General features: G+C 36.4%; 1 protein-coding gene across 4 annotated transcripts in view; it reads right to left on the bottom strand.

The window, feature by feature from the left end:
* MEMO1 (mediator of cell motility 1) overlaps positions 1 to 27,675 on the bottom strand; it is a 143,880-nt gene that overhangs the window by 12,932 nt on the left and 103,273 nt on the right. For 3 of the 4 annotated variants that reach the window (XM_050754146.1, XM_050754145.1, XM_050754144.1), the window contains 2 exons: positions 11,150 to 11,292; positions 2,516 to 2,592 (listed from right to left, as the gene is read on the bottom strand). In XM_050754146.1, coding sequence (XP_050610103.1) covers positions 2,516 to 2,592; positions 11,150 to 11,292 — 220 coding nt within the window. The remainder of the gene's footprint in view (positions 1 to 2,515; positions 2,593 to 11,149; positions 11,293 to 27,675) is intronic. The other variant, XM_050754147.1, reaches the window with a different exon arrangement.

Genomic DNA, 27,675 nt, shown 5'->3' with positions numbered 1-27,675 from the left:
ATATCATCAGCTTAGGCAACATGGTGAAACCCCATCACTAAAAACTAAAACTAAAACTAAAAATAATTAGCCAGGCATGGTGGTACATGTCTACAGTCCCAGCTACTTGGGTGGCTGAAGTGGGAGGATTGTTTAAGCCCAGCAGGTTGAGGCTGCAGTGAGCTGTGATTGCGCCACTGCACTCCAGCCTGGGTGACAGAGGGAGACTCTGTCTCACAAAAAAAAAAAAGAAAGAAAGAAAAGAAAAAATATTATGATTACTATAGCACTTCAAGAAAAAAAGACAGTAGGATCAATATCTACTATACTCCTAAGCTAGGTAAGAATATAGTTATATTTTAAAATTCTGTGTTTAGAACAACAAATTGAAATTCCTTTTAAGAAAAATCCAGGCCAGGTGCAGTGGCTCATGACTGTAATCTCAGCACTTTGGGAGGCCAAGGAGGGTGGATCACTTGATCTCAGGAGTTCCAACCAGTCTGGGCAACATGGCGAAACCTCGTCTCTACAAAAAAAGATTAGCTAGGTGTGGTGGTACACATCTGTGCTTGACTGCCTGAGCCAGGGAGGATGAGGCAGCAGTGAGCCATGATGGTGCTACTACACTCCAGCCTAGTTGATAGAGTGAGAGCTTGTCTTCAAATAAAAAAAAAAAAAAAAAAAAAAAAAAAAAAGGGAAAAAACAAAAATCCAAATCCAAATGGCCCAAAAACAAGATAATACACTAAGAATTTGTAAAAGGAGCAAAACGACAAACGAAGAGAAAAAAAAAAATTATTTGCATCTGTAAAAATAATTTTGTTTTCTTATGCTTTTTTTATAGCTCTTTTTAATAGATACCTAAAGGCTCCAGGTCATGAAGTTCAAGTCTTAATACATGCCAAGTGCGGTGGCTCACACTTGTAATCCCAGCACTCTGGGAGGCAGGAGGGTTACTTGAAGCCCCGGGTTCAAAACCAGCCTGGGCAATAAAGCAAGATTTGTCTCTACAAAAAAAAAGAAAAAGAAAAAGAAAAAAGCTGGGTGCGGTGTCACATGCCTGTAATCCCAGGACTTTTGAGAGGCTGAGGCTGGCAGATCACTTGTGCTCAGGAGTCTGAGACCAGCCTGGGCAACGTGGTAAAACCCTGTCTTTACAAAAAATACAAAAATCAGACGGGCTTGGTGGTAGGCACCTGGTAGGCACCCCAGCTACTGGGGAGGTTGAGGTGGGACAATCGCTTCAGCCTGGGAGGTAGAGGCTACAATGAGCCGAATCACACCACTGCACGCCAGCCTGGGCCACAGAGTGAGACCTTGTCTCTAAATAAATAAATATTAGTTGGGTATGGTGGCATGTGCCTATAGTCCCAGCTACTCAGGAGGCTATGGCAGGAGGATTGCTTAAGCCCAGAAATTCCAGGTTGCAGGGAGCTATGATGTGCCACTGCACTCCAGCCTCGGTAATGGAGTGAGTCCCTGTCTCTTAAAAAAAGGAAAAAATAAATGTCTTAATATGCATGCTTAAGATCAATGGGAAATGCAAATCAAAACAAAAATGAAATTAGATAAATAATCTGATTTACAGGATATTTTACAGAAATATGTCAATGATGTGAGTTTATTATGTTTAAAATATTAATTCCATTAAATTTTAGATCACTTTGAGAGCTTCTAAAAAGTAGCTCCAAAATAAACATGCCTCTGTCAGGTCAAACTGCTGGTCCAAGGAAATAATAAAAATAAATTAACAAAACAAAATAAACATGCCTGAAATTTTAAAACTTAAAATAAAGTATATGTATAAACCTCTTCAGCATGGCAGACAAGATTTAAGTTAGCTACATTTTGTGTACATTGGAATTCCTGTACACTGTTATCATAAGGCTATGATATCTTTATTTCCAGAGGCAAAGCGGCAATAATTTTAAAAAATTAAGACTTTCAGTCAAACCTTTATAATTTTCAGGTTATTTACTTCAAGTTTACATATAGTTCCTCCCATAGAATACGTATTTTTAGTAGCTAATTCATAAAATCTTCATCATCACTTAAGAACAGTAATTTGGCCTGCTATCAAAACTAAAAATATACTAAGTTATTTAATAAATTTTAAGAAACAACAATGCTGTTCAGAAGGAGTCAAAAGAAGGAGTCAAAAGAAATATTTCAGGTAGTCATGAAACAAATAGGAGTCAAGGTATCCATCATCTGCTATGGTTACTACTGCTTAACAGTAAATGATGGTATTAGTATCCTATTGTCCCTAAAGCTAAAGTACTACTCTAAAAAGTATTTTAAATCTGTATATATTATTCTTAAATATTCTCATTAATCAAACAAAATTATGATGATGGAAATTCCTACTAGAAGGGATTATTCTTATAGTCAATATTTATATGATGACACATTGCATTTTGTACATTTAAAGATAGGGAAAAAAGTATATTATTTCAACATATTAAGTCTTGAATTACTAATCTGAAATTAAAGAAAAAGCCTTAGAGCATTAAAATCCCACACCTGAAAGACTTACCATTTTATCTAGATGTTCAATGGATCTATAAATCTCCCCCTGGGATTCATCATAGTAACTGTAACGGAACCTTTGACCTTGAAACAAATATCATGTACAAAATAAAATAGGGAAAAATTAGAAGCTAAAAAGAAAGCAAGCGCTTACCAAATAATTTCAGTTCTCATGAAAGGCAAAGCACAGCTTAAGCCTCTGAGAGAATCATTCCCAAGAGCCCTTGTACATAAAAATAAAAGGCATATTTGGGAAGGTAATAAAGAAATGATATCACCAATGTTTTATGATGTTAAGAACTATTTCAAATTGTAGAAACCTTAAAATCACCAGAAATACAAGATTAAGGAAACAAAACAGCTTAAAAGTTAGAAGCATTGTTAAACATTTTATCAGTCTATATTGGAAAGTAAACCCAAAGAATATTACTGAAGAAAATTTGGTTTAAGAAAACTATCTTGGTATAACAAATCACTAAAAGCCTTTGCTTTTGCTGTACAAAGGTTTGATCTCTATTACAGGGAAAAAAAAAGTGTAGGTCACAAATACTGTAACTTATGTGATTTTTATGAAGTAAATTTTTTAAAAAAATCTCATTTTTGCACTACTTAGAAAAGGATCAATACAAGTGCCTTATGCAATGTGAACAGAACACACAAAAGGGTAAATATAATATAAATATAATAAATATTCCTACCCTGACATAAAATCTCAGTAAGAGTAAAAGCATAGAACATTCAATGTTTTGGCTATTCTCCAAAGAACAGAGAGGGTAAAATGAAAGAAGCTTAAAGAGAAGACAGAAAACAAAAGTCTCAGAAAAATTGTTTCCTACTAGTTACATGAAAATCAAAAGTTAAAAATTTTCTTAACTAATTATGGAGTGTTCTTACTCAACTGACTATAACGTATTTCAGATACACCTAAATCTACCTTTCAGCAGTGCCTTTTTTCTAAGAAGTCATTACTTTTGTATTTCCTTAATGTTAAAGATTGACCAAAATGCATTTCTAAAGGAATTAAGAGTATACAAATCATGTACACACATAATGTGTCTTGTGCTTCATGTTTAGAGCAATATTGATATATCTAGTTACCACCCTCACACCTGAAGACATGGAACTCTTTAGCTGGATAATTAAGATTTTTAAGTTTTCTGTTCATCTTACTAAAAAAATTACGTAAATGATGAGCAGTGCAAAATTATAAAACCCTCTTTGATGTCCTTTTTGAAAAACTACACATCACAGAACTGAAACACTTCATTCATTTGTTGACACTGATCACCTCTGATGGTCATCTTTCTAAAATATGTCATATTTCCTTAATGTTCACATTTTAACTTTTCGTATACAGTAATATAATTACTCAATGTAGCAGTCCTTATTCTCTCCCAAGAGCCATTATTCAATCAATATTGCATCTCATAACTTAACTGATGATATCCTAGGATTGGGCAATAGGGTCTGAAATAATATCTGCTTCCTGAATAAAACAATAAAGATTACTGCATGTTACCTTAGCTATGAGATCAACTATAGTCTTTGAACGAAAAAAAAAAATTCTTAAAACAATGATAATTTATCATTCAATGCCTCTATACTGATAATTCATTAAACATTTCTTTCAAAATTTAGAGTTAGGTATAGCTTTATTTTTCTGTAAAGAATGTATATATTAATACTTCGTGCATAACTAACAATGAGAATTACCTAATAACTATATAATTGACACTATTTTTTCTTTTCTTTTTTTTTTTTTTTTTTAAAGACGGAGTCTCACCCTGTTGCCCAGGCTGGAGTGCAGTGGCGTAACCTCGGCTCACTGCAACCTCTGCCTCCCGGGTTCAAGTGATTCTTCTGCCTCAATCTCCCGAGTAGCTGGGACTATAGGCATGTGCCACCACATCCAGCTAATTTTTGTATCTTTAGTAAAGACGGGGTTTCACCATGTTGGCCAGGCTGGTCTCAAACTCCTGACCTCAAGTGATCCACCTGCCTTGGCCTCCCAAAGTGCTGGGATTATAGGCGTGAGCCACCGTGCCCAGCCTGACACTATTTTTCTCATTGCCAGGTGGCTGTGAGAAGGCTGCTCAATGCCAAATCTAAAGTGCAGTTATAATAATTTATCGATTCAATTCATTTGATACTAAATTTTTACTTCTATTTCAAAGCTATTTTGACAAAGCTGTCTAAAATCTTTCTGAAGCAAATGAACACCTTAGACAAGAATATTCTGACTCACTCTCACTATAGTAAGAACAATATTCTTGGAGGAAATCAAGGTAGTATACACCTCAATTCTTTGAACCTTAACTGCTTTAGGTTTACACTAATACATTCTCTCTTCCCTGCTTCTGGAAATAGCTATTAGTTTTGGCTACTATCAGTAAGTCTTCTAACTGGGACATAATCTACTGCTACTCCCAGGTGCAGAGAAAAATGCATACACTTCATGATAGTCATTTGCTACTCAAAAGTCTTTTCTGCTTAATTCCAAGTAAAGAGTTGCTGTTCCAAATGGCTGAAGTTGGTCAAACCAGACTTAATAGTAAGTGAAAAGTCTATACTTTAAATTGCTATCTTGTTCATATAGGCCATTTTCTATGTAACTTTCACTTAAAAACTGCTTCTGAAGGAAAAAAAGAGGAGATGTTTGAAATACTTTAAAATACTGGATCAGCATGGGATTTAATAAGAATGCAAAAATGCACAGAGAACCAATGGGAGTAAATGCTATCTACTTTTTGTTACTCTTTAGTAGCCACCTCATATTTAATAACTGAAAAACTGACTATAAATATTTGAAGGACTCTAAAGAATGTTTCGATTAAGTAGCTAAATCCACACTACATATGGCTACTACACTGAATAAATATTTTAGTTGTAGCAGCTCAAATTGTCTCATGGTAATTTTTAAAAATTATACAAATATTTAAAAATCACTTGAACAATGAATGTATTCTGGTCAATATACATACAGAAGGCATCTAACTTGAAGTAAATGGTTGCCATCATCATAGCCTGTATGTATGTGTGTATTTACATATGTGTGCATACACACACACAACTTTAGTCAATCACCACTCAGAAACTGAGTTTAAAATACTATTTTTTGGTTTCTATTATTTTTAAAGTGTCTCAAAATTTTATTTAATAATAAAGAAAATGATAGCACAAGCACAATAAATGACCATAAATATACCTTTAACTAAAAATGTATTATTGACTTAAAATAAATCATAATTATATGTATCTCATGAGCAAATTTATTTTATTTTTATAAGTTTTTGTGTTTCTGACATTCAGTAAAGGTTATGAATCTAAACTGTAAACAAATACAATTGCCCATGTACCTGGAGAACTGGACTTTTGTACTTTTATAAGTATGAATAAAGCGTATCACATAGTAAGAGAAAATTACTTACCTGAAACTTATCCTTTCAGAAGGTACACTGGGAAAATGGATTCTTTGAGCCCCTGTTTCAACTCCAAGTATGAGCATTCTAGCTTTAAGAGCCATTGACACTGCCCCTAGGGACAGCACAAGCTTTGGAACTCCCCTAGTGAGTATGTCAGTAGTTTCTTCAGGTGCCTTCCCTCAGTTCTTTTCAAATTCAAAAGATGAGAGGAAAAATAACCCAAGAAAAAAATCCTGTAAAGCAGAAACCTTACTCTTTGAGGGAAGGAGGGTAGCTCATTTGTGAATCCATTCCAGAGCACGCTTTCTGAGAAAAAGAAATACAGGTAAGTAATTTTCCCATCTCCAAAGGTGACTGGTGATTAATGAGTGGATTCACAGAGTGTGGAGAATAAGCTCCAGGGATGTCTGTTTAACACACAACAATCAACTAATGAGGACAAACATAACAATGAATGGTACAAGAACCAATGCTACTTTTTAAGTACCTTAAAACAAAAGGTAAAAGAATATTAAATACCTCAACATTAAGCTATGCACTGAACTGCAAAAATAAATAATGACCTTGGAAAGTTGATCTATAAAACCCCCAAAAGATCAGTCAATAAGATAGATTTTCAGATATATATCCAATAAAAATTATACTGTCGTACATTTACTTAATCACATTTTTTAATATGTTAAACCACTTTCAAATATTTGAGTTAAACCTCACAACAACCTTGTGAGATCAATTACTAGGCCATTCGATACTAAGGATCCAACCTGGGGACATTCATAATTGAAATCACTACCAAAGAAAAAATGTATTTCATAAAAGAAATTTTCTCTAAGTAGCATCAAATAAGGTAATCACTTTTAAAAGCTAAATACTATCATGTTTTCATTCTGAAGTCCTAGTTATAATGTATAAGTATTAGCCTTATCTCAAATCTGCAAAAAGTCAAAAACTAAATGTGTAAAATCTGTATGTACAAATATTTGAGAAGACAAATATGATGGCTTGGTTAAGGTATATTTTAAGAATTAGCTAACTTACACTCAAACCAATTTAATTATTTAGAAAACAGCAATAGCCTTATACCCAAGAGACTAACAGAAAGGAAGAGTATGCATGAATAATCACGTTAATATGCAATAAAGAAGAAATCTGAATGTTATAAATTTCATAAATATTTAGGGGAATGCCACTTTTAATAAGTGGTACGTATTTATAAAAAGCTAGTAATGTAAACCAAAACAAATATAAATTTATGCATAAAAATTCAAAATTGCTGAAAAGACTATAGTAAACTCATATTTAAAGAAGAATATAATGTCATAAACATTCACCAAGTAAACTTATCTAAACTGATTTGCAAAACCACCATAAAAGGTAAATCAAATAAAGCATGAGTCCACTTTTACTTTTTGTTTCTTTTTTGTTAGAGATGAGGTCTTACTTGTTCTCCAGGCTGGATTCAAGTAATCCTCCTGCCTCACCTCCCACATAGCTGGGACTATAGGCACAAACTACCATATCCAGTTCATGACTGCACTTTTGAAAAATCAATTTTTGCTAAATCCAATTTCATTTAGAAACTTCTTAGAAGTGAAAATTATGTTAATGAAAGCTGCCAACAATCTAAATTTAGAAATATAAATTTCAGGAAGGTCATGGAAACACAAATATCAATCATATATATGAAGAAGGCCAAAACTGAAATTTGAGAAGAAAATTCTACTAATTGAAAAATTAAAATAGGTCCAGACAAAATTCTCTCATACGGAGCCATCCTATAGGATATAGAACTTGAAAAGCACAAAAAGTATTGGAACAATTTATTTAACCACAGTAAAGTATACAGACTAGTGGCAAATGTCTTTTCACTTAATCTACTTCCTGCTAGTAACAGAAAGGATGAAATGAGGTGAAACTATTTTAAGTGTTGCCTGAGCAATATAATCTGGCATTTCTATATGTACAAGACTGGTGATGTGATAAAAGGCAGGAACTGAAATGCAGGGTTTCTTTTTGGGGAACTCAAATGAGGGGACTGAAAGAAGGGGGATAATGGAATCTAGGTTCCTGTCTCTCCCTTGACTTACCTCAACTAGAAAGAAAACTTGAGAGTACTTCAGTATGTCTACCTTTATCTCTCTAATGTCTCTTTTTCAAGTCTAAATAAAAGCTACAGGGCATCTGAAAGATGAACATCTTTAAAGTAAAATACATTTAAGAAAATAGATCATTTTTATAAAGAACATTGGCTAACAAATAAGGTCAACAAGAAAAATCTTCCAATTTACACGTAATAATCTGAAATGTCTCTATCACCAGGGTTTTCACTTTACTTTCGGCAACAGGTAGGCACACTATAAAGAGAACCACTGACTAAAAATGAACAATGTAGTCACTGCCAGTAATCTAATAATCAAAACAAAGAAACTTCCACTGTGTGTAGCTGAGTAATTTTTCAAGTGTACTATAATAAATTTTTTTTCCAAAAAAATTCAGGTATTTATAGAGTGTGTTAAGAGGTAACTCAATGAACCGTTTAAGACCTCTACATGCATGAGGAACTGAATCCCTCCTATGAAATTATTTAGAAGTCAGTGTTATGATTGCTTCTATATAATAAAAATCAACCTGTATAGTACCTCTTTAAAAAGAAAAACCATTAAGTATTATCTTCATGAGAAAAAGCTGAATTTTTGAGATGATAATATGGCAGGCTTACTAATTTAGGAAAGATACCCGTCGCCACTACAGTATGAATGTGAGAAACATGAAACTTAATTCTTAAGATAGCTTAACCCATAACTGGTCAATAATTCATATTACTTCAGTAGGCATGCAAAAGAGGAAAATGTATCTTACTTTACAAGAATTACTGTGGTAGTGAAAAGACTATCAATTTTGGAATATTATCTATGTTACACCTTTCACTTATCTCCAGAACCCCAACATATTTCTCAGTAAGAAGTAGCACAGTGCTTTCCATAAACACAAAGAAAACATTTAATGAGTATTATTAATGATGGTGATACTAAAAAATAAACTCTTGAAAAGTTCTATTACTTAAACACCAAACATAAACATAAAAAATGTTTAGTCTCTAGATAATTCTTACAACTATTATTCATGAGTCTTTAAATTTTTTTGAGCTCTTTTTTGTAACTATCACCTGGAAAGCCTATCTTACAATTTAGATACCAAAATCTCCAAGAAATCAGGAGACAAAACAACCTCAATAATTTTCTAAGAATCTAGGTAAAAGGTAAAACAAATTTATTTTTCTCTCTCAGCCATTGTAGTTACATATAGCAGTGGACTAGGCTTTGCTTACTTTAGAAGTCTTTATTAATGAGGTAAAAAGGATGATTCCACAGAAAAGAGCAATACGGAAATGTTTACTGACGTTTTACATGAATTTATGTTATGATTGCACAGGTTGCCAACTTAGAGAGAAAGCCCAAGTTCTGAAAAATAATATCAAGGGAACTAATTATTTAAATCAAGTGATTAATAAGAGCCTTAAAAATGAAGGAGGGGTGGGACACTTGCTTCAAGAATTTTAATTTTCAAAACATAAAGCCATGCTTTGTTACCAACACAAATTCACAATATTAAGGAAAATATCCTGTTTTGCAGTAATGATACTTAAGTTTTCAAGATCACTTATTAAATTCCAAAATTCCACAGAAAGGAACTCCTTTTAAGCATCTACCAAGCCTTCAGATCTAAGCAGCATACTTATATCCATAAAATGTAACTTCTGCCAAAGGTAGCAAACCAGCTAACCAATAAAATCAGTAAATAAAGAACCTTGAATATTAAAAACAGATTTAAAAAAAGAAGAAGATCCCTGAGAGCTTCTCTAGGGGGTTGAAAAGGAAGCACAACTACCTGCATATCCTAAAAATCTGGGTTTCCAACCTCAGCACTGCTGACATTTTGGGCCTGGTAATTCTCTGATGTGGGAGCCATCCTGTGCCATTGTAGGATGTTTATTTAGCAGCTACCCTGGACTCTACTCATTAGATACCAATAGTATTGCCACCTCCAAACCATATCCCAGTTGTGGTGATCAAAACTGTCTTCAGGAATTTTCAAATGCCCCTCACAGTAAAATCACTCCCAGTTGAGGATAAGTACTTTATGCAAAAAAATAATCTGTACCATTATGAAAGATAGTTCTCTTGAACTGAGATCTCAACTTTGAAAAGGCCATTCGGAGATAGAAGCAAGAGAAAGACACCAGCCCAACCAGGCCAGATAAATGTTGAATTAATTCTGGCAATCAATGGGTAAGACATATAAAATGCCATGGCTCCCTATGTTTCACTGAGGATGTTCTCCTGGCTATTCTAGCATTGTATCTTAAAAATTATGGTCTTACATTTTAGGTTTCCTTATAATCAAAGAAATAACTGATAAATGAACAGATATTGGCATCTTAAACCAATAAATTAATAGGTCAAAGAGATGTCCTAAAAGAAACAAAACTTAGAAATATTCTGGGACAGTAATGGATAAAGGAAAGCAAACTGCATCCAAAGACCGTAAAAGCAACGTTTACTAAAAGAGGAATCCACAAACAGCTCACTTGTCTTATGGTGTATTCACTGTGAAGCATTCTTACTCTTACAATAATCAAAACATCACTCAAGCGTCCTTACCCTCATAAAGCATTACCAATGAAGACCACAGTGCTAATAGCCAGTATGTTATAATCTCTGGAGGGTAGCTTTAAACTGATGGCAATTGTGGGCAAAAACTAAGCACCAAAAGGGGAAAAAAGAAAAGAAAAAAAAAGACTAATTACAAAAAAGGAAACGTGGAAAAGGACTGGCACAGCACACAGTGCTCTTCTATATCCTAAAGAACACTGGATTTATCCACCAAAACTAACTTCAAAGAATCTACCATACACACCTACTTGGAAATGAGGTTAAAAGATCTTAACTCCCACTACATAAGTATCTAAGCAAGGATGCCTTCACAGTGTGAATCCAATTATACCAGTCGCCTTTGGAAATGTACCCATAATCCACTATTGTAATCTGATCCTTTTTAAAGGATAAAAAGATTTTTTGTTCACTTTTAAACATTGCTGCCAGAAGTAAAACTTTCCAAGGAAAGTGATAAAAAATTGAAAATCAGAGCTTAGAATGAAAAGATACCTTTAACCAGAAGTATATAACATCTACCATGATATGTTAAAATCTAGAACTTACCCCAGTGGCAGAAATCAGAAGAAACCACAAAGAGATTACTAGGATCCGCTAGATATTTACTGAAGAGTTTTCCGAATTCCTGTTCTTTTGACTCACTCAGAGCTCCAACCAGTACAGGAATAATGGTAAACTCATCCTTATGGCTTAAAGAAAACAGAAAAAAAAAAAAAAAAAAAGGTCATTTAAGATGCTTAAGAATGAAAGTAGTTCTCCAAATGTGTTGGCATTAGAAAGTGGAATATGTATTAATAGTGGTAAGGACAACATACATAATATTATTGTTGAATTCTTAAAATCCATAAATTAAATGTTTAAAGGGTACGAGGGTACGATTAAAAATATGAGTCATACAGAATACTAAAAATATCCATTTAAACTACAGAAATATATTACTTCTTTAGGTAAACAAAGCTATTTTACTACCAGGTATAATAACATCTCGAAAAATAAAAACAAGCCCATCAGAACAGCACCAACTCAATTCTTTTCACGTACTCATCAAGGCTACAGTCATCTGCCAAATCTTTCTGTGATTATAAAAGAACATTAAACTCTTCCTCGCCTATTTTAATCTATCCTATTATAAAAACCATCATTTCTGGCACTTGCTCTATAAACCTGCCAAGTGAGACCTACAAAACTTAATCTTGGCTCCCGTAAGATTTATCAACTGCATTTTTACACTTATCCTAATGATCAGATACAAGACAGTCGGAAGATACGACTCAAATTTCATTGGCATCTAGGGTAGACAAAGAATTAAAGGAAGTAAGTATTAATTTCTAGCAGCAGAAAAAGACACCACAGCCACCCACAATGTTTATGGCATATCCACAAGTCCCTTTTTCACTCTACAGATTGACAGATTTATGGAAAAGAAACAAAGTAGATTAATAAAGAATATGATGAGCTATAGAAACAGATGTCCATTCAAAACCATTTTTTAAAAATGTTATTGTCATGAAATTTTACTTATATATATTCAATATTATTTATATTCTAAATGATCCCAGATTTGGTATTTTAGAAGCATGAACCATGTTTGTCTGATTTGTTGTTAACAGGACCTTTTTTAAAACATCACCATTATAATAAATGCTTTTTAATATGATAATCTGGCACTTAACTGATGCAGGACAAACAAAATTCATCAAAGTTTTTAAAAATACTAAGTTTAAATAATCCCCAAATAAATGTTAGCCCAGCTGCATAAAGCTAAAGCACCTCCCCCGTAAGGCCCCCTTACCCTGTCAATTGCGAAATAAACAGATCATACAGATCTCCAGTCCCTCTGCAATGCAGGGGCTTCTTGGGCAGAATCTGCATCTATGGAGTAAGAGAAAAAAAGGAAGCTGGCAGAGGAAGCTGCCACAGGATCTCTTTCTCTAACTGTTACCAGTTTGCTAAATAACTGCCTGACTGAATCCAGCTCTTCAATTAGTTAAGACTAATTGTCAGTTGAAAGAAAAGAATTAATTATTCTAACCTCAACTACTACCTACATTAAAAAATACATTAAGATCATCAAAGTGTCTGTGAGTAATTATGATATGATTGGAAAGTAGTTATACGGAGTATAAAGAACAAGGCGAAACCAGAAGAAATGGGTTCAAGTGCTATCCCCACCACATACAAATGTTCAGAGCATAGATAAGTTCCCGAATTGTAAATATATTTCCGTATCTGTAAAATACGGAATCATAATTGCAATACTTACTTCATAAAATTGTTATGAAGTGAAGAACACTATAGGAAAGGTACTTCGTCACAATAGTTGGCTCACTCTGAATAAACAACACGTCTACTCTCCACAAGAGCCATTAATCCCTTCAATTAACCTCAGTTTGAGCTTGCAAATCTATCTATAAGGAGGTATAAAACTCTGTTCTCTGTTGAAACCTAGGACTTGAATTGGGGCTCATTCATCCACCCCTCTGTCATCTGTCTTTTTAAAAAATTACTTGTTCTCTATCTCTACAGACAAATAAGCATGAATTAGAAAAAAGAGCATTTAGCTTTGAAAAGTAATACTACTAGGATTTAAAATCCAAGTTCTGAAGTTGAACTTCCAGTGAAAGAATACAAAATCTCACCCCCAAAAAGCAATTATAAAACTGGATAAAAGCGTCAAAAGCAACCATCTTTGTGCTATGGAAATCAACCAAAGGCAAAACAACAACAACAAAAAAAAAATGAGAAGAACATGTTAATGAAAAACTACAGAACTTCCTGGTAACTACGGTGGAAATCTGGCATCTTACCAGGAGCTACCTCCATCCCCTACCCTAGCTCCACTGAAGTATAAGTTCCATCAAGGAACCCGCACATTCATTGCAAAAAGGGGATGACTTTGACTTGGAGCAGAGAGTGGAAAACCCACACTCAGCAGGAAACAGAAAAGCCTGCAAATTGCTTAGTCCGAGATTGCTGTTGTTGAGGTGAGCCAGAAACCTGAGGACTAGCTAGAAACTTAATAGAAAGACAATGGAAATGGCAAAGCCATAGAGAGACTTGATAAATTTTCCACACATCCTAAAGAGAGAGCCTATGCCCTCCACACAACACTGGCTGACTAGGAGCCTGCACACATGTACACCGGAGTCCCATAAAGTCCTAAGCTCCACACAAAATGCAGTCTAACTGAGAGACCGGCAGCATATGCATGGGGGAAGCTGGAAACCTGAGAGACCTAGCTCTCCACACACGCCTGGCTAACAGAAAATTTGGGTACATGCACAGGGTCTTAGGTCTAAGACAACATAATAAAAAGTAAAAGAAACAAACATGAAAACAGACTATACTTAGTTGATTTTTTCTTTTAATCAGAAACAGGGTCTCACTATGTTGCCCAGGTTAGCTTCAATCTCTGAGCCCAAGTGATCCTCCCTTCACAGCCTCCATACAATCTCCCAGCAGAAGGTGAAAGCCTTTCTGGCTCAAGGTGTTTAGGTATAGCCTTCAACCAATAATTAGCTAAGCACTAAATTCAGGAATTGCAGGTGGGAACCCTACAAAGCCAAGCTTAAAATTACAAATTAAAAAGTTTTAAAAGCTGGGGAGACACATAAGTAACCACACATAGTGGGAGACACAGATTCTGCAGTTGAAGTCCATGAAAGTTACTAAATAAATAAATAAATACAACCTGCAAGGGAAAAAAATGAATAAAAACCGAATCCAAAGTTACTATAACATACTACACAAAATGTCCAGTTCCAAAAAAAATTATAAGTCATGGAAAGAAACAGCCAACTATGACCCGTATTCGGGGGGAAAAATAAGCAGCCAGCAGAAGTTGTATCCGAGTAAGAGCAGATATTGGATTTAGCAGACAAAACCTTCAAAAGAGTTATAAATATTATTCAAAGAATTACAGGAAGCCATGCTCAAAGTTGTGATGATATAACTAAAATAGGGAATATCAACAAAGAAATAAATGCAAACTATTAAAAAGAACCAAGTGGAAATTTTAGAGTTGAATAGTAACTGAAATGAGAAATTCAAATGAGTTCACTAGATGGTCTGAAGAGCAGATTTGATATTAAATAGGAAACAGTCTGTGAAATTACAAAAAAAAAACCAATCAGAACAGAGAAAAAGAACAGAGCATTGGAGATTTGTAAACAACATCAAGCATATCAGCACGTACATAATCGGAGCTCCAGAAAGGGAACAGTAAAAATATTAGAAGTAACTGCTGAAAACGTTCCAAATTTCATGAAAAAACATTTACCTACAGATCTAAGGAATTCAACAAATCCAAAGTATGATAAGCACAAAGAGATCCTCACCCAGATACATCATAATCAAACAGCTGAAAACAAGACACAAGAAGAAAATCTTGAAAGCAGCCAGAAGCAAGTAACTTCTAACATATAGGAGAGTTTTTTAACAAACGGTACTAGGACAACTGCATATCCATATACCAAAATAAAAATAATAATAATGAACTTGTCTCTTTGCCTCACATCATACGGAAAAATTAATTAAAATTGGATCCTAGAACTATAAGAACTAAAACTGTAACACTTCTAGAACAGGGATCAGCAAACATTTTTTGAAAGGGGCCATTAAGTATTTCAAGTTTTCTGGGCGACACAGTATAGAAACTGCGCAAAAGTTCAGGTAGAGAGAAAGCAGGCATAGACAATATGTAAATACAGAAGTATGGCTATGTTTAAATAAAACTTTATTTACAAAAGTAGGCTGTGGGCCAGATGGGGTTCACAGGCTGTAATTTGCTGACTCTTGTTCAAGAAGAAAACAAAGGAGAAAATTTCTATGACCTTGGAGGAGGCAAAGTTTTCTTAAATTTGATACCAGAAACAGAATCTATACAAGAAAAAAAGTTGATAACTGAATTTAACAAAATGAAAAACTTCTGTTCTTCATTAAGAAAATGAAAAGTCAAGTCATACAATAGGAGAAAATATTTGCAAATCATATATCTCATAAAGAATTTGTCTCCATAAATTCTCTTATAACTCAATAAAACAATGAATTACCAAAATAAAAATTGGGTAAAAATGTATGAATATGCAGATGACATGATAGTATATTTAGAAAACCCCATTGTCTCAGCCCAAAATCTCCTTAAGCTGATAAGCAACTTCAGCAAAGTCTCAGGATACAAAATCAATGTGCAAAAAACACAAGCATTCTTATACACCAATAACAGACAAACAGAGAGCCAAATCATGAGTGAACTCCCATTCACGATGACTACAAAGAGAATAAAATACCTAGGAATCCAACTTACAAGGGATGTAAAGGACCTCTTCAAGAAGAACTACAAACCACTGCTCAGTGAAATAAAAGAGGACACAAACAAATGGAAGAACATTCCATGCTCATGGATAGGAAGAATCAATACTGTGAAAATAGCCATACTGCCCAAGGTAATTTATAGATTCAATGCAATCCCCATTAAGCTACCAATGACTTTCTTCACAGAATTGGAAAAAACTGCTTTAAAGTACATATGGAACCAAAAAAGACCCCGCATTGCCAAGACAATCCTAAGCCAAAAGAACAAAACTGGAGGCATCACGCTACCTGACTTCAAACTACACTACAAGGCTACAGTAACCAAAACGGCATGGTACTGGTACCAAAACAGAGAGATAGACCAATGGAACAGAACAGAGCCCTCAGAAATAATACCATACATCTACAGCCATCTGATCTTTGACAAACCTGACAAAAACAAGAAATGGGGAAAGGATTCCCTATTTAATAAATGGTGCTGGGAAAATTGGCTAGTCATAAATAGAAAGCTGAAACTGGATCCCTTCCTTACTCCTTATACGAAAATTCATTCAAGATGGATTAGAGACTTAAATGTTAGACCTAAAACCATAAAAACCCTAGAAGAAAACCTAAGGAATACCACTCAGGACATAGGCAAGGACTTCATGTCTAAAACACCAAAAGCAACAGCAACAAAAGCCAAAATTGACAAATGGGATCTAATTAAACTAAAGAGCTTCTGCACAGTAAAAGAAACTACCATCAGAGTGAACAGGCAACCTACAGAATGGGAGAAAATTTTTGCAATCTACTCATCTGACAAAGGGCTAATATCCAGAACCTATAAAGAACTCAATCAAATTTACAAGAAAAAAAAAAACCATCAAAAAGTGGGCAAAGGATATGAATAGACACTTCTCAAAAGAAGACATTCATACAGCCAACAGACACATGAAGAAATGCTCATCATCACTCGCCATCAGAGAAAGGCAAATCAAAACCACAATGAGATACCATCTCACACCAGTTAGAATGGCTGTCTTTAAAAAATCAGGAAACAACAGGTGCTGGAGAGGATGTGGAGAAATAGGAACACTTTTACACTGTTGGTGGGACTAACTAGTTCAACCATTGTGGAAAACAGTGTGGTGATTCCTCAAGGACCTAGAACTAGAAATACCATGACCCAGCCATCCCATTACTGGGGATATACCCAAAGGATTATAAGTCATGCTGCTATAAAGACACACGTACACGTATGTTTATTGTGGCACTATTCACAATAGCAAAGACCTGGAATCAACCCAGATGTCCATCAGTGACAGACTGGATTAAGAAAATGTGGCACATATACACCATGGAATACTATGCAGCCATAAAAAAAGGATGAGTTCGTGTCCTTTGTAGGGACATGGCTGTAGTTGGAAACCATCATTCTCAGCAAACTATCGCAAGAACAGAAAACCAAATACTGCATGTTCTCACTCATAGGTGGGAATTGAACAATGAGATCACTTGGACACAGGAAGAGGAGCATCACGCACAGGGTCCTATTGTGGGGAGGTGGTAGCCATGAGGGATAGCATTAGGAGATATACCTAATGTAAATGATGAGTTAATGGGTGTAGCACACCAACATGGCACATGTATACATATGCAACAAACCTGCACATTGTGCACATGTACCCTAGAACTTAAGAGTATAATAAAAAAAAAAAAAGTGGGAAAAAAAAAATGCTTTCTTCCTCCTCCCGGCCTCCTCCTTCCTAATTACTGCCTTCTTTCCTTTCCTCTAAGTTCCCTTGCTCTGGGTCCCTCTGCTCACCAGTCTCAGGAGAAAATTTAAGAAGATATTAAAAGAACAATAAAGGATAAAAAAAAGTATGAATAGATATTTCACAAAAGAAGATACACAAATGGATAATAAGCACATAAAAAGTTGCTCAATGGTTTGTAGTTCTCCTTGAAGAGGTCCTTCACATCCCTTCTAAGTTGGACTCCTAAGTATTTTATTCTTTGTAGCGACTGTGAATGGGAGTTCACTCATGATTTGGCTTGCTGTCTACTATTGGTAGATGCTTGTGGTTTTTGCACACTGATTTTGTATCCTGAGACTTTGCTGAAGTTGCTTATCAGCCTAAGGAGATTTGGGGCTGAGATGATGGGGTTTTCTAAATATACATTCATGTCATCTGCAGAGACAATTTGACTTCCTCTCTTCCTATTTGAATATATTTTATTTCTTTCTCTTGCCTGACTGCACGGGACAGAACTTCGAATACTATGTTGAACAGGAGTGGTGAGAGGGGGCATACCTGTCTTGTGCCAGTTTTCAAAGGGAATGCTTCCAGCTTTTGCCCATTCAGTATGATACTGGCTGTGGGTCTGTCATAAATAGCTCTTAATATTGTGAGATACATTCCATCAATACTTAGTTTATTGAGAGATTTTAGCATGAAGGGGTGTTGAATTTTATCGAAGGCCTTTTCTGCATCTATTGAGACAATCATATGGTTTTGGTCATTGTTTCTGTTTATATGATGGATTACATTTATCAATCTGCATATGTTGAACCAGGCTTGCATCCCAGGGATGAAGCCCACTTGATCTTGATGGATGAGCTTTTTGATGTGCCACTGGATTTGGTTTGCCAGTATTTTATTGCAGATTTTTGCATCGAAGTTCAGCAGGGATATTGGCCGAAATTTTTCTTTTTTTGTTGTGTCTCTGCCAGGTTTTGGTATCAGGATGATGCTGGCCTCATAAAATGAGTTAGGGAGGAGCACTTCTTTTTGCATTGTTTGGAAAAGTTTCAGAAGGAAAGGTACCAGCTCCTCTTTGTACCTCTAGTAGAACTCAGCTGTGAATCCATCTGGTACTGGGCTTTTTGGTTGGTAGGCTATTAATTACCCCCTCAATTTCAGAACTTGTTATTGGTCTTTTCAGGGATTTGACTTCTTCCTGGTTTAGTCTTGGGACGGTGTATGTGTCCAGGAATTTATCCATTTCTTCTAAATTTTCTAGTTTATTTGCATAGAGGTGTTTATAGTATTCTCTGTGGTAGTTTGTATTTCTGTGGGATCAGTGAGTGATATCCCCTTTATCACTTTTTATTGTGTCTCTTTGATTCTTCTCTCTTTTCTTCTTTATTAGTCTGGCTAGCGGTCTATTTTGTTAATCATTTGAAAAAAACAGCTCCTGGATTCACTATTTTTTGAAGGGTTTTTCGTGTCTCTATCTCCTCCAGTTCTGCTCTGATCTTAGTTATTTCTTGTCTTCTGCTAGCTTTTGAATTTGTTTGCTCTTGCTTCTCTAGTTCGTTTAATTGTGAGGTTAGGGTGTCAATTTTAGATCTTTCCCTCTTTCTCCTGTGGGCTTTTAGTGCTATAAATTTCTCTCTAAACACTACTTTAGCTGTGTCCCAGAGATTCTAGTACGTTGTGACTTTGTTCTCATTGGTTTCAAAGAACTTCTTTATTTCTGCCTTAATTTCGTTATTTACCCAGCAGTGATTCAGGAGCGGGTTGTTCAGTTTCCACGTAGTTGTGTGGTTTTGAGTTTCTTAATCCTGAGTTCTAATTTGATTGCACTGTGATCTGACAGACTGTTTGTTACGATTTATGTTGTTTTGCATTTGCTGGGGAGTGTTTTACTTCCAATTATGTGGTCAATTCTAGAATAAGTGCAATAGGTGCTGAGAAGAATGTATATTCTGTTGATTTGGGGTAGACAGTTCCCCAGATGTCTATTAGGTCTGCTTGGTCCAGAGTTGAGTTCAAGTCCTGAATATCCTTGTTAATTTTCTGTCTCATTGATCTAATATTGATAGTGGGGTGATAAGTCTCTGGCTATTATTGCGTGAGAGTCTAAGTCTCTTCGTAGGTCTCTAAGAACTTGCTTTATGAATCTGGGTGCTCCTGTATTGGGTGCATATATATTTAGGAAAGTTAGCTCTTCGTGTTGCATTGATCCCTTTGCCATTATGTAATGGCCTTCTTTGTCTTTTTTGATCTTTGTTGGTTTAAAGTCTGTTTTATTAGAGACAAGGGAATAAGAGAAGACACAAATAAATGGAAAAACATCCCATGCTCAAGGATAGGAAGAATCAATACTGTGAAAATAGCCTATCGCCCAAAGTAATTTATAGATTCAATGCTATTTCCATCAAGCTATCATTGACTTTCTTCACAGAATTAGAAAAAAAAAAAATTAAATTTCATGTGGAACCAAAAAAAAGCCCATATAGCTAAGACAATCCTACGTAAAAAGAACAAAACTAGAAACATCATGCTAGCTGACTTCAAACTATACAACAAGGCTACAGTAACCAAAACAGCATGGTACTGGTACCAAAACAGAGATATAGACCAATGGAACAGAACAGAGGCCTCAGAAATAATGCCACACATCTACAACCATCTGTTCTTTCACAAACCTGACAAAAACAAGCAATGGGGAAAGGATTCCCTATTTAATAAATGGTGTTGGGAAAACCAGCTAGCTATATGCAGAAAACTGAAACTGGACCCCTTCCTTACACCTCATACAAAAATTAACTCAAATGGATTAAAAACTTAAATGTAAGACCTAAAACCATAAAAACCCTAGAAGAAAACCTAGGCTATACCATTCAGGACGTAGGCATGGGCAAAGACTTCATGACTAAAATGCCAAAAGCAATGGCAACAAAAGCCAAAATTGACAAATGGGATCTTTAAACTAAAGAGCTTCTGCATGACAAAAGAAACTATCATCAGAGTGAACAGGCAACCTGCAGAATGGGAGAAAATTTTGCAATCTATCCATCTGACAAAGGGCTAATACCCAGAATCTACAAAGAACTTAAACAAATTTACAAGAAAAAAACAAACAACCACATCAAAAAGTGGGCTAAGGATATGAACAGGCACTTCTTAAAAAGAAGCCATTTATGTGGACAAGAAATATATGAAAAAAAACTCATCATCATTGGTCATTAGAGAAGTGCAAATCAAAACCACAATGAGATACCATCTCACACCAGTTAGAATGGTGATCATTAAAAAGTCAACAAACAACAGATGCTGGAGAGGATGTGGAGAAACAGAAACGCTTTTACACTGTTGGTGGGAATATAAATTAGTTCAACCATTGTGGAAGACAGTGTGGCGATTCCTCACGGATCTTGAACTAGAAGTACCATTTGACCCAGCAATCCCATTACTGGGTATATACCCAAAGGATTATAAATCATTCTATCATAAAGACACATGCACACGTATGTTTACTGCAGCACTGCTCACAACAGCAAAGACTGGAACCAACCCAAATGTCCATCAATGATAGACTGGATTAAGAAAATGTGGCACATATACACCATGGAATACTATGCAGAAATAAAAAAGGATGAGTTCATGTCCTTTGTAGGGACATGGATGAAGCTGGAAATCATCATTCTCAGCAAACTAACACATGAATAGAAAACTAAACACTGCATGTTCTCACTCATTAAGTGGAACTTTAACAATTATAACACATGGATGCAGGGAAGGAAACATTACACACTGGGGCCTATCGGGGAGTGGGGAGCTAGGGGAAGAATAGCATTAGAAGAGATATCTAACGGAGATGACGGGCTGATGGGTGCAGGAAACCACCATGCCACGTGTATAACTATGTAACAAACCTGCACATTCTGCACTTGTATCCCAGAATTTAAAGTATAATAATAAAAAAAAAAGTTGCTCAACATCATTAGCCATTAAGGAGATGCAAATTAACAGCACAATGAGATTACACTAAATGTCTATCAGAATGGCTATAATCAAAAATACTGACGATAACAGATACTGGCCAGGATGTAAAGAAACTGGAAGCCTCATGCACTATTCCTAAAATATAAAATGGTACAGTCACTTTGGAAAACACTTTGGTAGTTTCTGAAAGAATTAAAACAAAGGCTTATCATATGACCCAACAATTTCCTTTGACATAAAGATGTGTATAAGAATTTTTGTAACATTATTCATAATAGCCAAAAACTGGAAATGGTTCAATAGTTTATCAACCGGTAAATGGATAAAATGTGGTATATTCATATAACAGAATAATTATTATTTGGCAATAAAGAAGAATGAGCCGGGCACGGTGGCTCACGCCTGTAACCTTAACACTCTGAGAAGCCGAGATGGGCAGATCACTTTGAGCTCAGGAGTTCAAGACCAACCTAACCAACATGGCGAAACCCTGTCTCTACTAAAAATACAAAAATTAGCTGGGTGTGGTGGCGCACATTCATCATCCCTACTCAGGACGCTGAGGCAGGAGAATCACTTGAACCTGGGAGGCAGAAGTTGCAGTGAGCCAGGATCGCACCACTGCACTCCAGCCTGAGTGACAGAGTGAGACGCTGTCTCAAAAAAAAAAAAAAAAAAGGAGAATTAACTACTGAGACATGCGACAACAGGGATGAAATCTCAAAAACAGTATGCTAAGTGAAAAAGAATAGACTATGTTTTGTACAATTCCATTTATATGAAATTTCCAGAAAATGCAAATCTAGAAACAGAAAGCAAACCAGTGGTTGTCTGAGACTGAGAGTAGGAACAAGGACTGACCTCAAATGTACACCAGGTTGGGTGATGAAAATGTTCTGGCTGAGTGCAGTGGCTCATGCCTGTAATCCCAACACTGTGGGAGGCTGAGGTGGGCAGACTGCCTGAGGTCAGGACTTCAGGACCAGTTTGGCCAACATGGTGAAACCCCATCTCTACTAAAAATACAAAAAAATTAGCCATGCGTGGTGGTGTGTACATGTAATCCCAGCTACTCAGGAGGCTGAGGCATGAGAATCGCTTGAACCCGGGAGGTGGAGGTTGCACTGAACCAAGATCATGCCACTGCACTCCAGCCTAGCCAACACAGCAAGACTGTCTCAAAAAAAAAAGTTAAATCATTGAGTTGAACTCTTATATGAGTGAATTTTAGTGTGTAAATCATACCTCAATAAAGCTGTTGCAGAAAAAATAAAAAGAAAATCCACCCCTGCCACTCACAAGTTGCTACCTACAGCGTATTACTATCCTAAGTGTCAATTTTGTCATCTGAAAAAAAAAACAGAAAAAACAGAGTTAATAATACCTCACCAGGTTCTTGTTAATTCTTTAGTAATATAGAGGAACCTTTTAGCCCTTCTTTTTTTGTCTTATAGCTTAAACCATGCTGCAGGAAATTTACCAATCCAAGATAAAATAACTGAAATCCAAGAACCCTTTTTTTTTTTTTTTTTAAAGCCACAGGATCTTGCTCTGTCACCCAGGCTGGAGTGCATTGGTACCATCACAGCTCACTGCAGCCTCAAACTCCTGGAGCCACTCACTTTAAAACAAAAACAGAAACACTGTATTACCAATGCTCTTACTAAAACAGACTATGAAAATTCTAAATTCTAATTCTAACATAAAAAGATGAATTCTAATAAAAATAATACAAGCAATAAGAAAACATTATCATTTAAAGTGGTTTATTAATTTGTGGTACATAAATAATCAAAATCTTAAAATTTTAAATGTTTAAATATTGACAAATTTATTAAATATACAAATATTTACATATTTATGAAATATACAAATACTTATTTGCTTAATCTTCCCCTGCCATTAATTTGAACGTTTCTCCTCTGTATGACATTGATGAATATGCAAGTCTTCCTTCCTATACAAATTCTTCCAGTTTCCTAATGAGTCTAGAAGCAGTCCCAATTTCTTAAGATGTGAGGAGAATTAAACTAACTGTAACAACAACTACAATTAGCCAGTCAGAAGGGACATGATCCTCATCCCTAAGGTGCCAAGGCTGTTGTCATAGTAATACCACTGTGATTTATTCTCCTCTCCCTTTTCAGTTTGAAAATACTCAAAGAAAAAAACAGGGCAGGGGGGATGACAAAAAGTTATGTAGGTAAACATAAAAAATCTGTACTCTAATATATTCTATTCCTCTCAAATGTCTTTTGCTACCTCCTCTTTATGCTTTTCATGGTCATAGAAACTGAAACTATTCCATTACCACCAACAAAGAATGATTTCCTATTATTCCAGAGCTCATCCATGTTCTATGAGTCTTAAAAATGCTCTCCTGCTGATAGGAGATAAGGTAATACTCGAAGGGAATCAACATACAGAAAAAGGAGAAACTGAGAAACATAAAGAAAAGTTACACTTGCTCTAAAAACCTCATAAATGCTCTAAAACCAAAAATAAAAAAAAATTAACTGTAAGACATATGCAAAAATATACAAATAACTGTAAATATAAAAGTCACAGAATAAGAAAACACTTGAAAAATGCCACTGCTCTTGTGACTGTCATTAAACTGGGCAGAGGAAGAGAATCTCTGGCGTATTTTTATTCTACGTCCAGAGAGGAGGCATTCCATTCCTTAAAGACTACCTATATAAAAGCAGATCTACTTTTCTCTATTTCTAATATTTGAAGATCTTCATTGAGGCCACATCAGAAAGGAAAGTAAAAATCTTAAGATCCAGCGAAACCTAAGCTATAATAAAGGTTAAGATAGCATTTCAGAGAGTCAAAAATCCAGAATGGCAATATGCCAGCCTGTAACTGGGAAACAGGCATAGGAGCTTTACATGAAAGTTAATATAGCAGGCCTGATGCTACAGTCTTTAGAAGGGCCTGTGTGTTAAGACTGGTCCTTGGTTGGCATCTGGGAACTTGGTTTTTAGAATATTCCTTATGCTGATAAGGCTGTTTTACCCACTTGGGACACTGAATTCTGCTATACCAGCTTGCTGAGATTGTTTGTAAACAAGGTGACTACATACAGTAAACACTTTACTTCTGAGAGCCTGGAATTTTGGTAGCTGTGGCTAGCTACACAGGCAGAGTACCTACATGACCAGTCCCCAGTAAAAATCCTGGATTTTGAATCTTAAAGCAGTCTTCCTTGGGCAGAAATACTATGTACTTTCTATGTAGCCCACATCTACAGAAGGCAGAGCAGTAGACACCTGTAACTGGATTCTAGAGCACACAACCTAGATCCCTCACATGCGCAGTTCACAGTAGGGTTCACACTCCTATGACAACCTAATGCTGCTGCAGATCTCACAGGAGGCAGAACTCAGGTGGCAATGCTTGCTGGCCCACCATTCACCTCCCACTGCACAGTCCAGTTCCTAACAGGCCACAGACCAGTTGGGGACCCCTGCTCTAGAGAATCACCAAATGTGAGGGTGGTCATGAAAGTTTCAAACAGGTGTCAAAGGCAAAGTGATATAAAAGAATCATAACTGCAGTTTTAAAGAGTCCTATAAGGCAGAACTTCTCTCATCTTTTTCTCTTGGTCAAATTCACTTTCAGACCAAAGACACATGCATATAGAATTTAAGCAGAATACTGCGATTCATGTAAGAAAAAATAAACTACAAAGATCCAGAAAACAGGCTGGGTGCAGTGGCTTATGCCTGTAATCCCAGCACTTTGGGAGGCCAAGGTGGGCAGATTCCTTGAGCCCAGGAGTTCAAGAAAAGCTTGGGCAACATGGCAAAACCCCATCTCTACAAAAAATATAAAAATTGGCCAGGGGTGGGGGTGCACACCTGCAGTCCCAGCTATTTGGGAGGCTGAGGTGGGAGGATCACTTGAGCCTGGGAGGTGGAGGCTGCGGTGAGCTGTGAGCATGCCACTGGACTCCAGCCTGGGTGACAGAGTGAAATCCTGTCTCCATAAAGAAAAAAAAAAGATCCAGAAAACATCAGAGGCAGAGAACTGGGGAAAGAGGTAGAGGATAGGGGAAGAAGAAGGGTAAGCTAGCTGTCAATGACTTAACTAAAATTAACATTTAAGTCATTATAAATCTTTACTGTTTGATCAGTTAAATGAAAACAATGAAATTCCCAAAATTAATTTTTAAATCTTTCAAAATTTCCATTTAAATAGGCATGATGATAAGAAAGGTTTTCTAAGAAAGGGCATACTTCAGGTACCAGAGAGCCATTCTAAACACTATTTTTAAAACTCAACCATTTGAAGCTACTATGAAGCAACACAATCTTAGAAACTGGTCAAGTTTGCTGTCAGAATCATAGAGAAACTCCTGTATGTTTTTAAAAACAAGTCAACATTTCCATACCCTACATTCTCTTAAACTTACACTCATTTCTGGCTTTACCATTTCTGATAATGGCAATATCATGAGCCCTTGAACTTCATATTCTCTTCAATTTATATCAACTTTCTCACATAGGAATATTTCTATCTGCATAGAATTATGTGTAGAATCCTCATGATTCTAACCCTTAAACATCTCCCACATCTGCTCAGTGTGTTACCCCACCTGCCACTGCCTTGGTTCGAAGCCCCCATGATTTTTTTACTACACTATTTATTTCTTCCAACTCCAATCCATCCTTTCATATTGCCATCACACCTTCAAGGAGAGCTATTCTTTTTTTTTTTTTTTTTTTGAGACGGAGTCTCACTCACACTGTCACCCGGGCTGGAGCGCGATGGTGCAATCTCGGGCACTGCAATCTTTGCCTCCCAGGTTCACACGATTCTCCTGCCTCAGCCTCCCGAGTAGCTGGGATACAGACACTCACCCACACCCAGCTAATTTTTTGTATCTTTAGTAGAGATGGGATTTTACTATGTTGGCCAGACTGGTCTCGAACTCCTGACCTCGTGATCTGCCCACCTCAGCCTCCCAAAGTGCTGGGATTACTGGCGTGAGCCACCGCACCTGATCAAGGAGTGCTATTCTTTTTTTTGAGAGAGAGTCTCGCCCTGTCGCCCAGGCTGGAGTGCCATGGCGTAATCTCGGCTCACCGCAACCTCTGCCTCCTAACTTCAAGCAATTCTCCTGCCTCAGCTTTCCAGGTAGCTTGGATTACATGCGGGTGCCACCAAGCCCACCTAATTTTCTGTATCTTTAGTAGAGACAGGGTTTCCCCATGTTGGCCAGGATGTTCTCGAACTCCTGACCTCGTGATCTGCCCACCATGGCCTCCCAAAGTGGTAGGATTACAGACGTGAGCCACCGCGCCTGGCCTAGGAGTGCTATTCTTATTCAGTCCCAATCATCACCCCCTCCCTTGCTAAGAACATTTTATTAGCTCTGTACCAGGCATAGAATAAAATACAAGTATTTTACAATGGCATTCAATTCCCTCCATAATCTGGTTCTAATCTATTTTCCAATTCTCTAATCCTGCCCCTCTTACACTATATCTCTATAAGTCAGCTACTCAAATGCCTCCAGCCCCAGGATGGTGTTACATATGTGTGAAAAGGTAGACAAGGTGTAAGATAATAGGGAATGGCAGGACCAATATTTAACTATAAATATCTGCATAAAAATTGTTTTCCTAACTATGCAAACCAAACAAAAACCATCTACAAACAGACCTCGGTTACTACCCAAGCCTTTTACAACTCCTGCAAGTTAAGCCAAATAGTTTCCTGCTATTAAAAATAAGCCCTAGGCTGGGCGCAGTGGCTCAAGCCTGTAATCCCAGCACTTTGGGAGGCCGAGACGGGCAGATCATGAGGTCAGGAGATCGAGACCATTCTGGCTAACACGGCGAAACCCCGTCTCTACTACAAAAATACAAAAAAACTAGCCGGGAGAGGTGGCGGGTGCCTGTAGTCCCAGCTACTCGGGAGGCTGAGGCAGGAGAATGGCGTGAACCCGGGAGGCGGAGCTTGCAGTGAGTCGAGATCCGGCCACTGTACTCCAGCCTGGGTGACAGAGCGAGGCTCTTGTCTCAAGGAAAA

This window comes from Macaca thibetana, chromosome 13 (genome assembly GCF_024542745.1).
Source record: "Macaca thibetana thibetana isolate TM-01 chromosome 13, ASM2454274v1, whole genome shotgun sequence".
Lineage (NCBI taxonomy): Eukaryota > Metazoa > Chordata > Mammalia > Primates > Cercopithecidae > Macaca > Macaca thibetana.
This window is presented reverse-complemented; position numbering and strand designations above follow the sequence as displayed.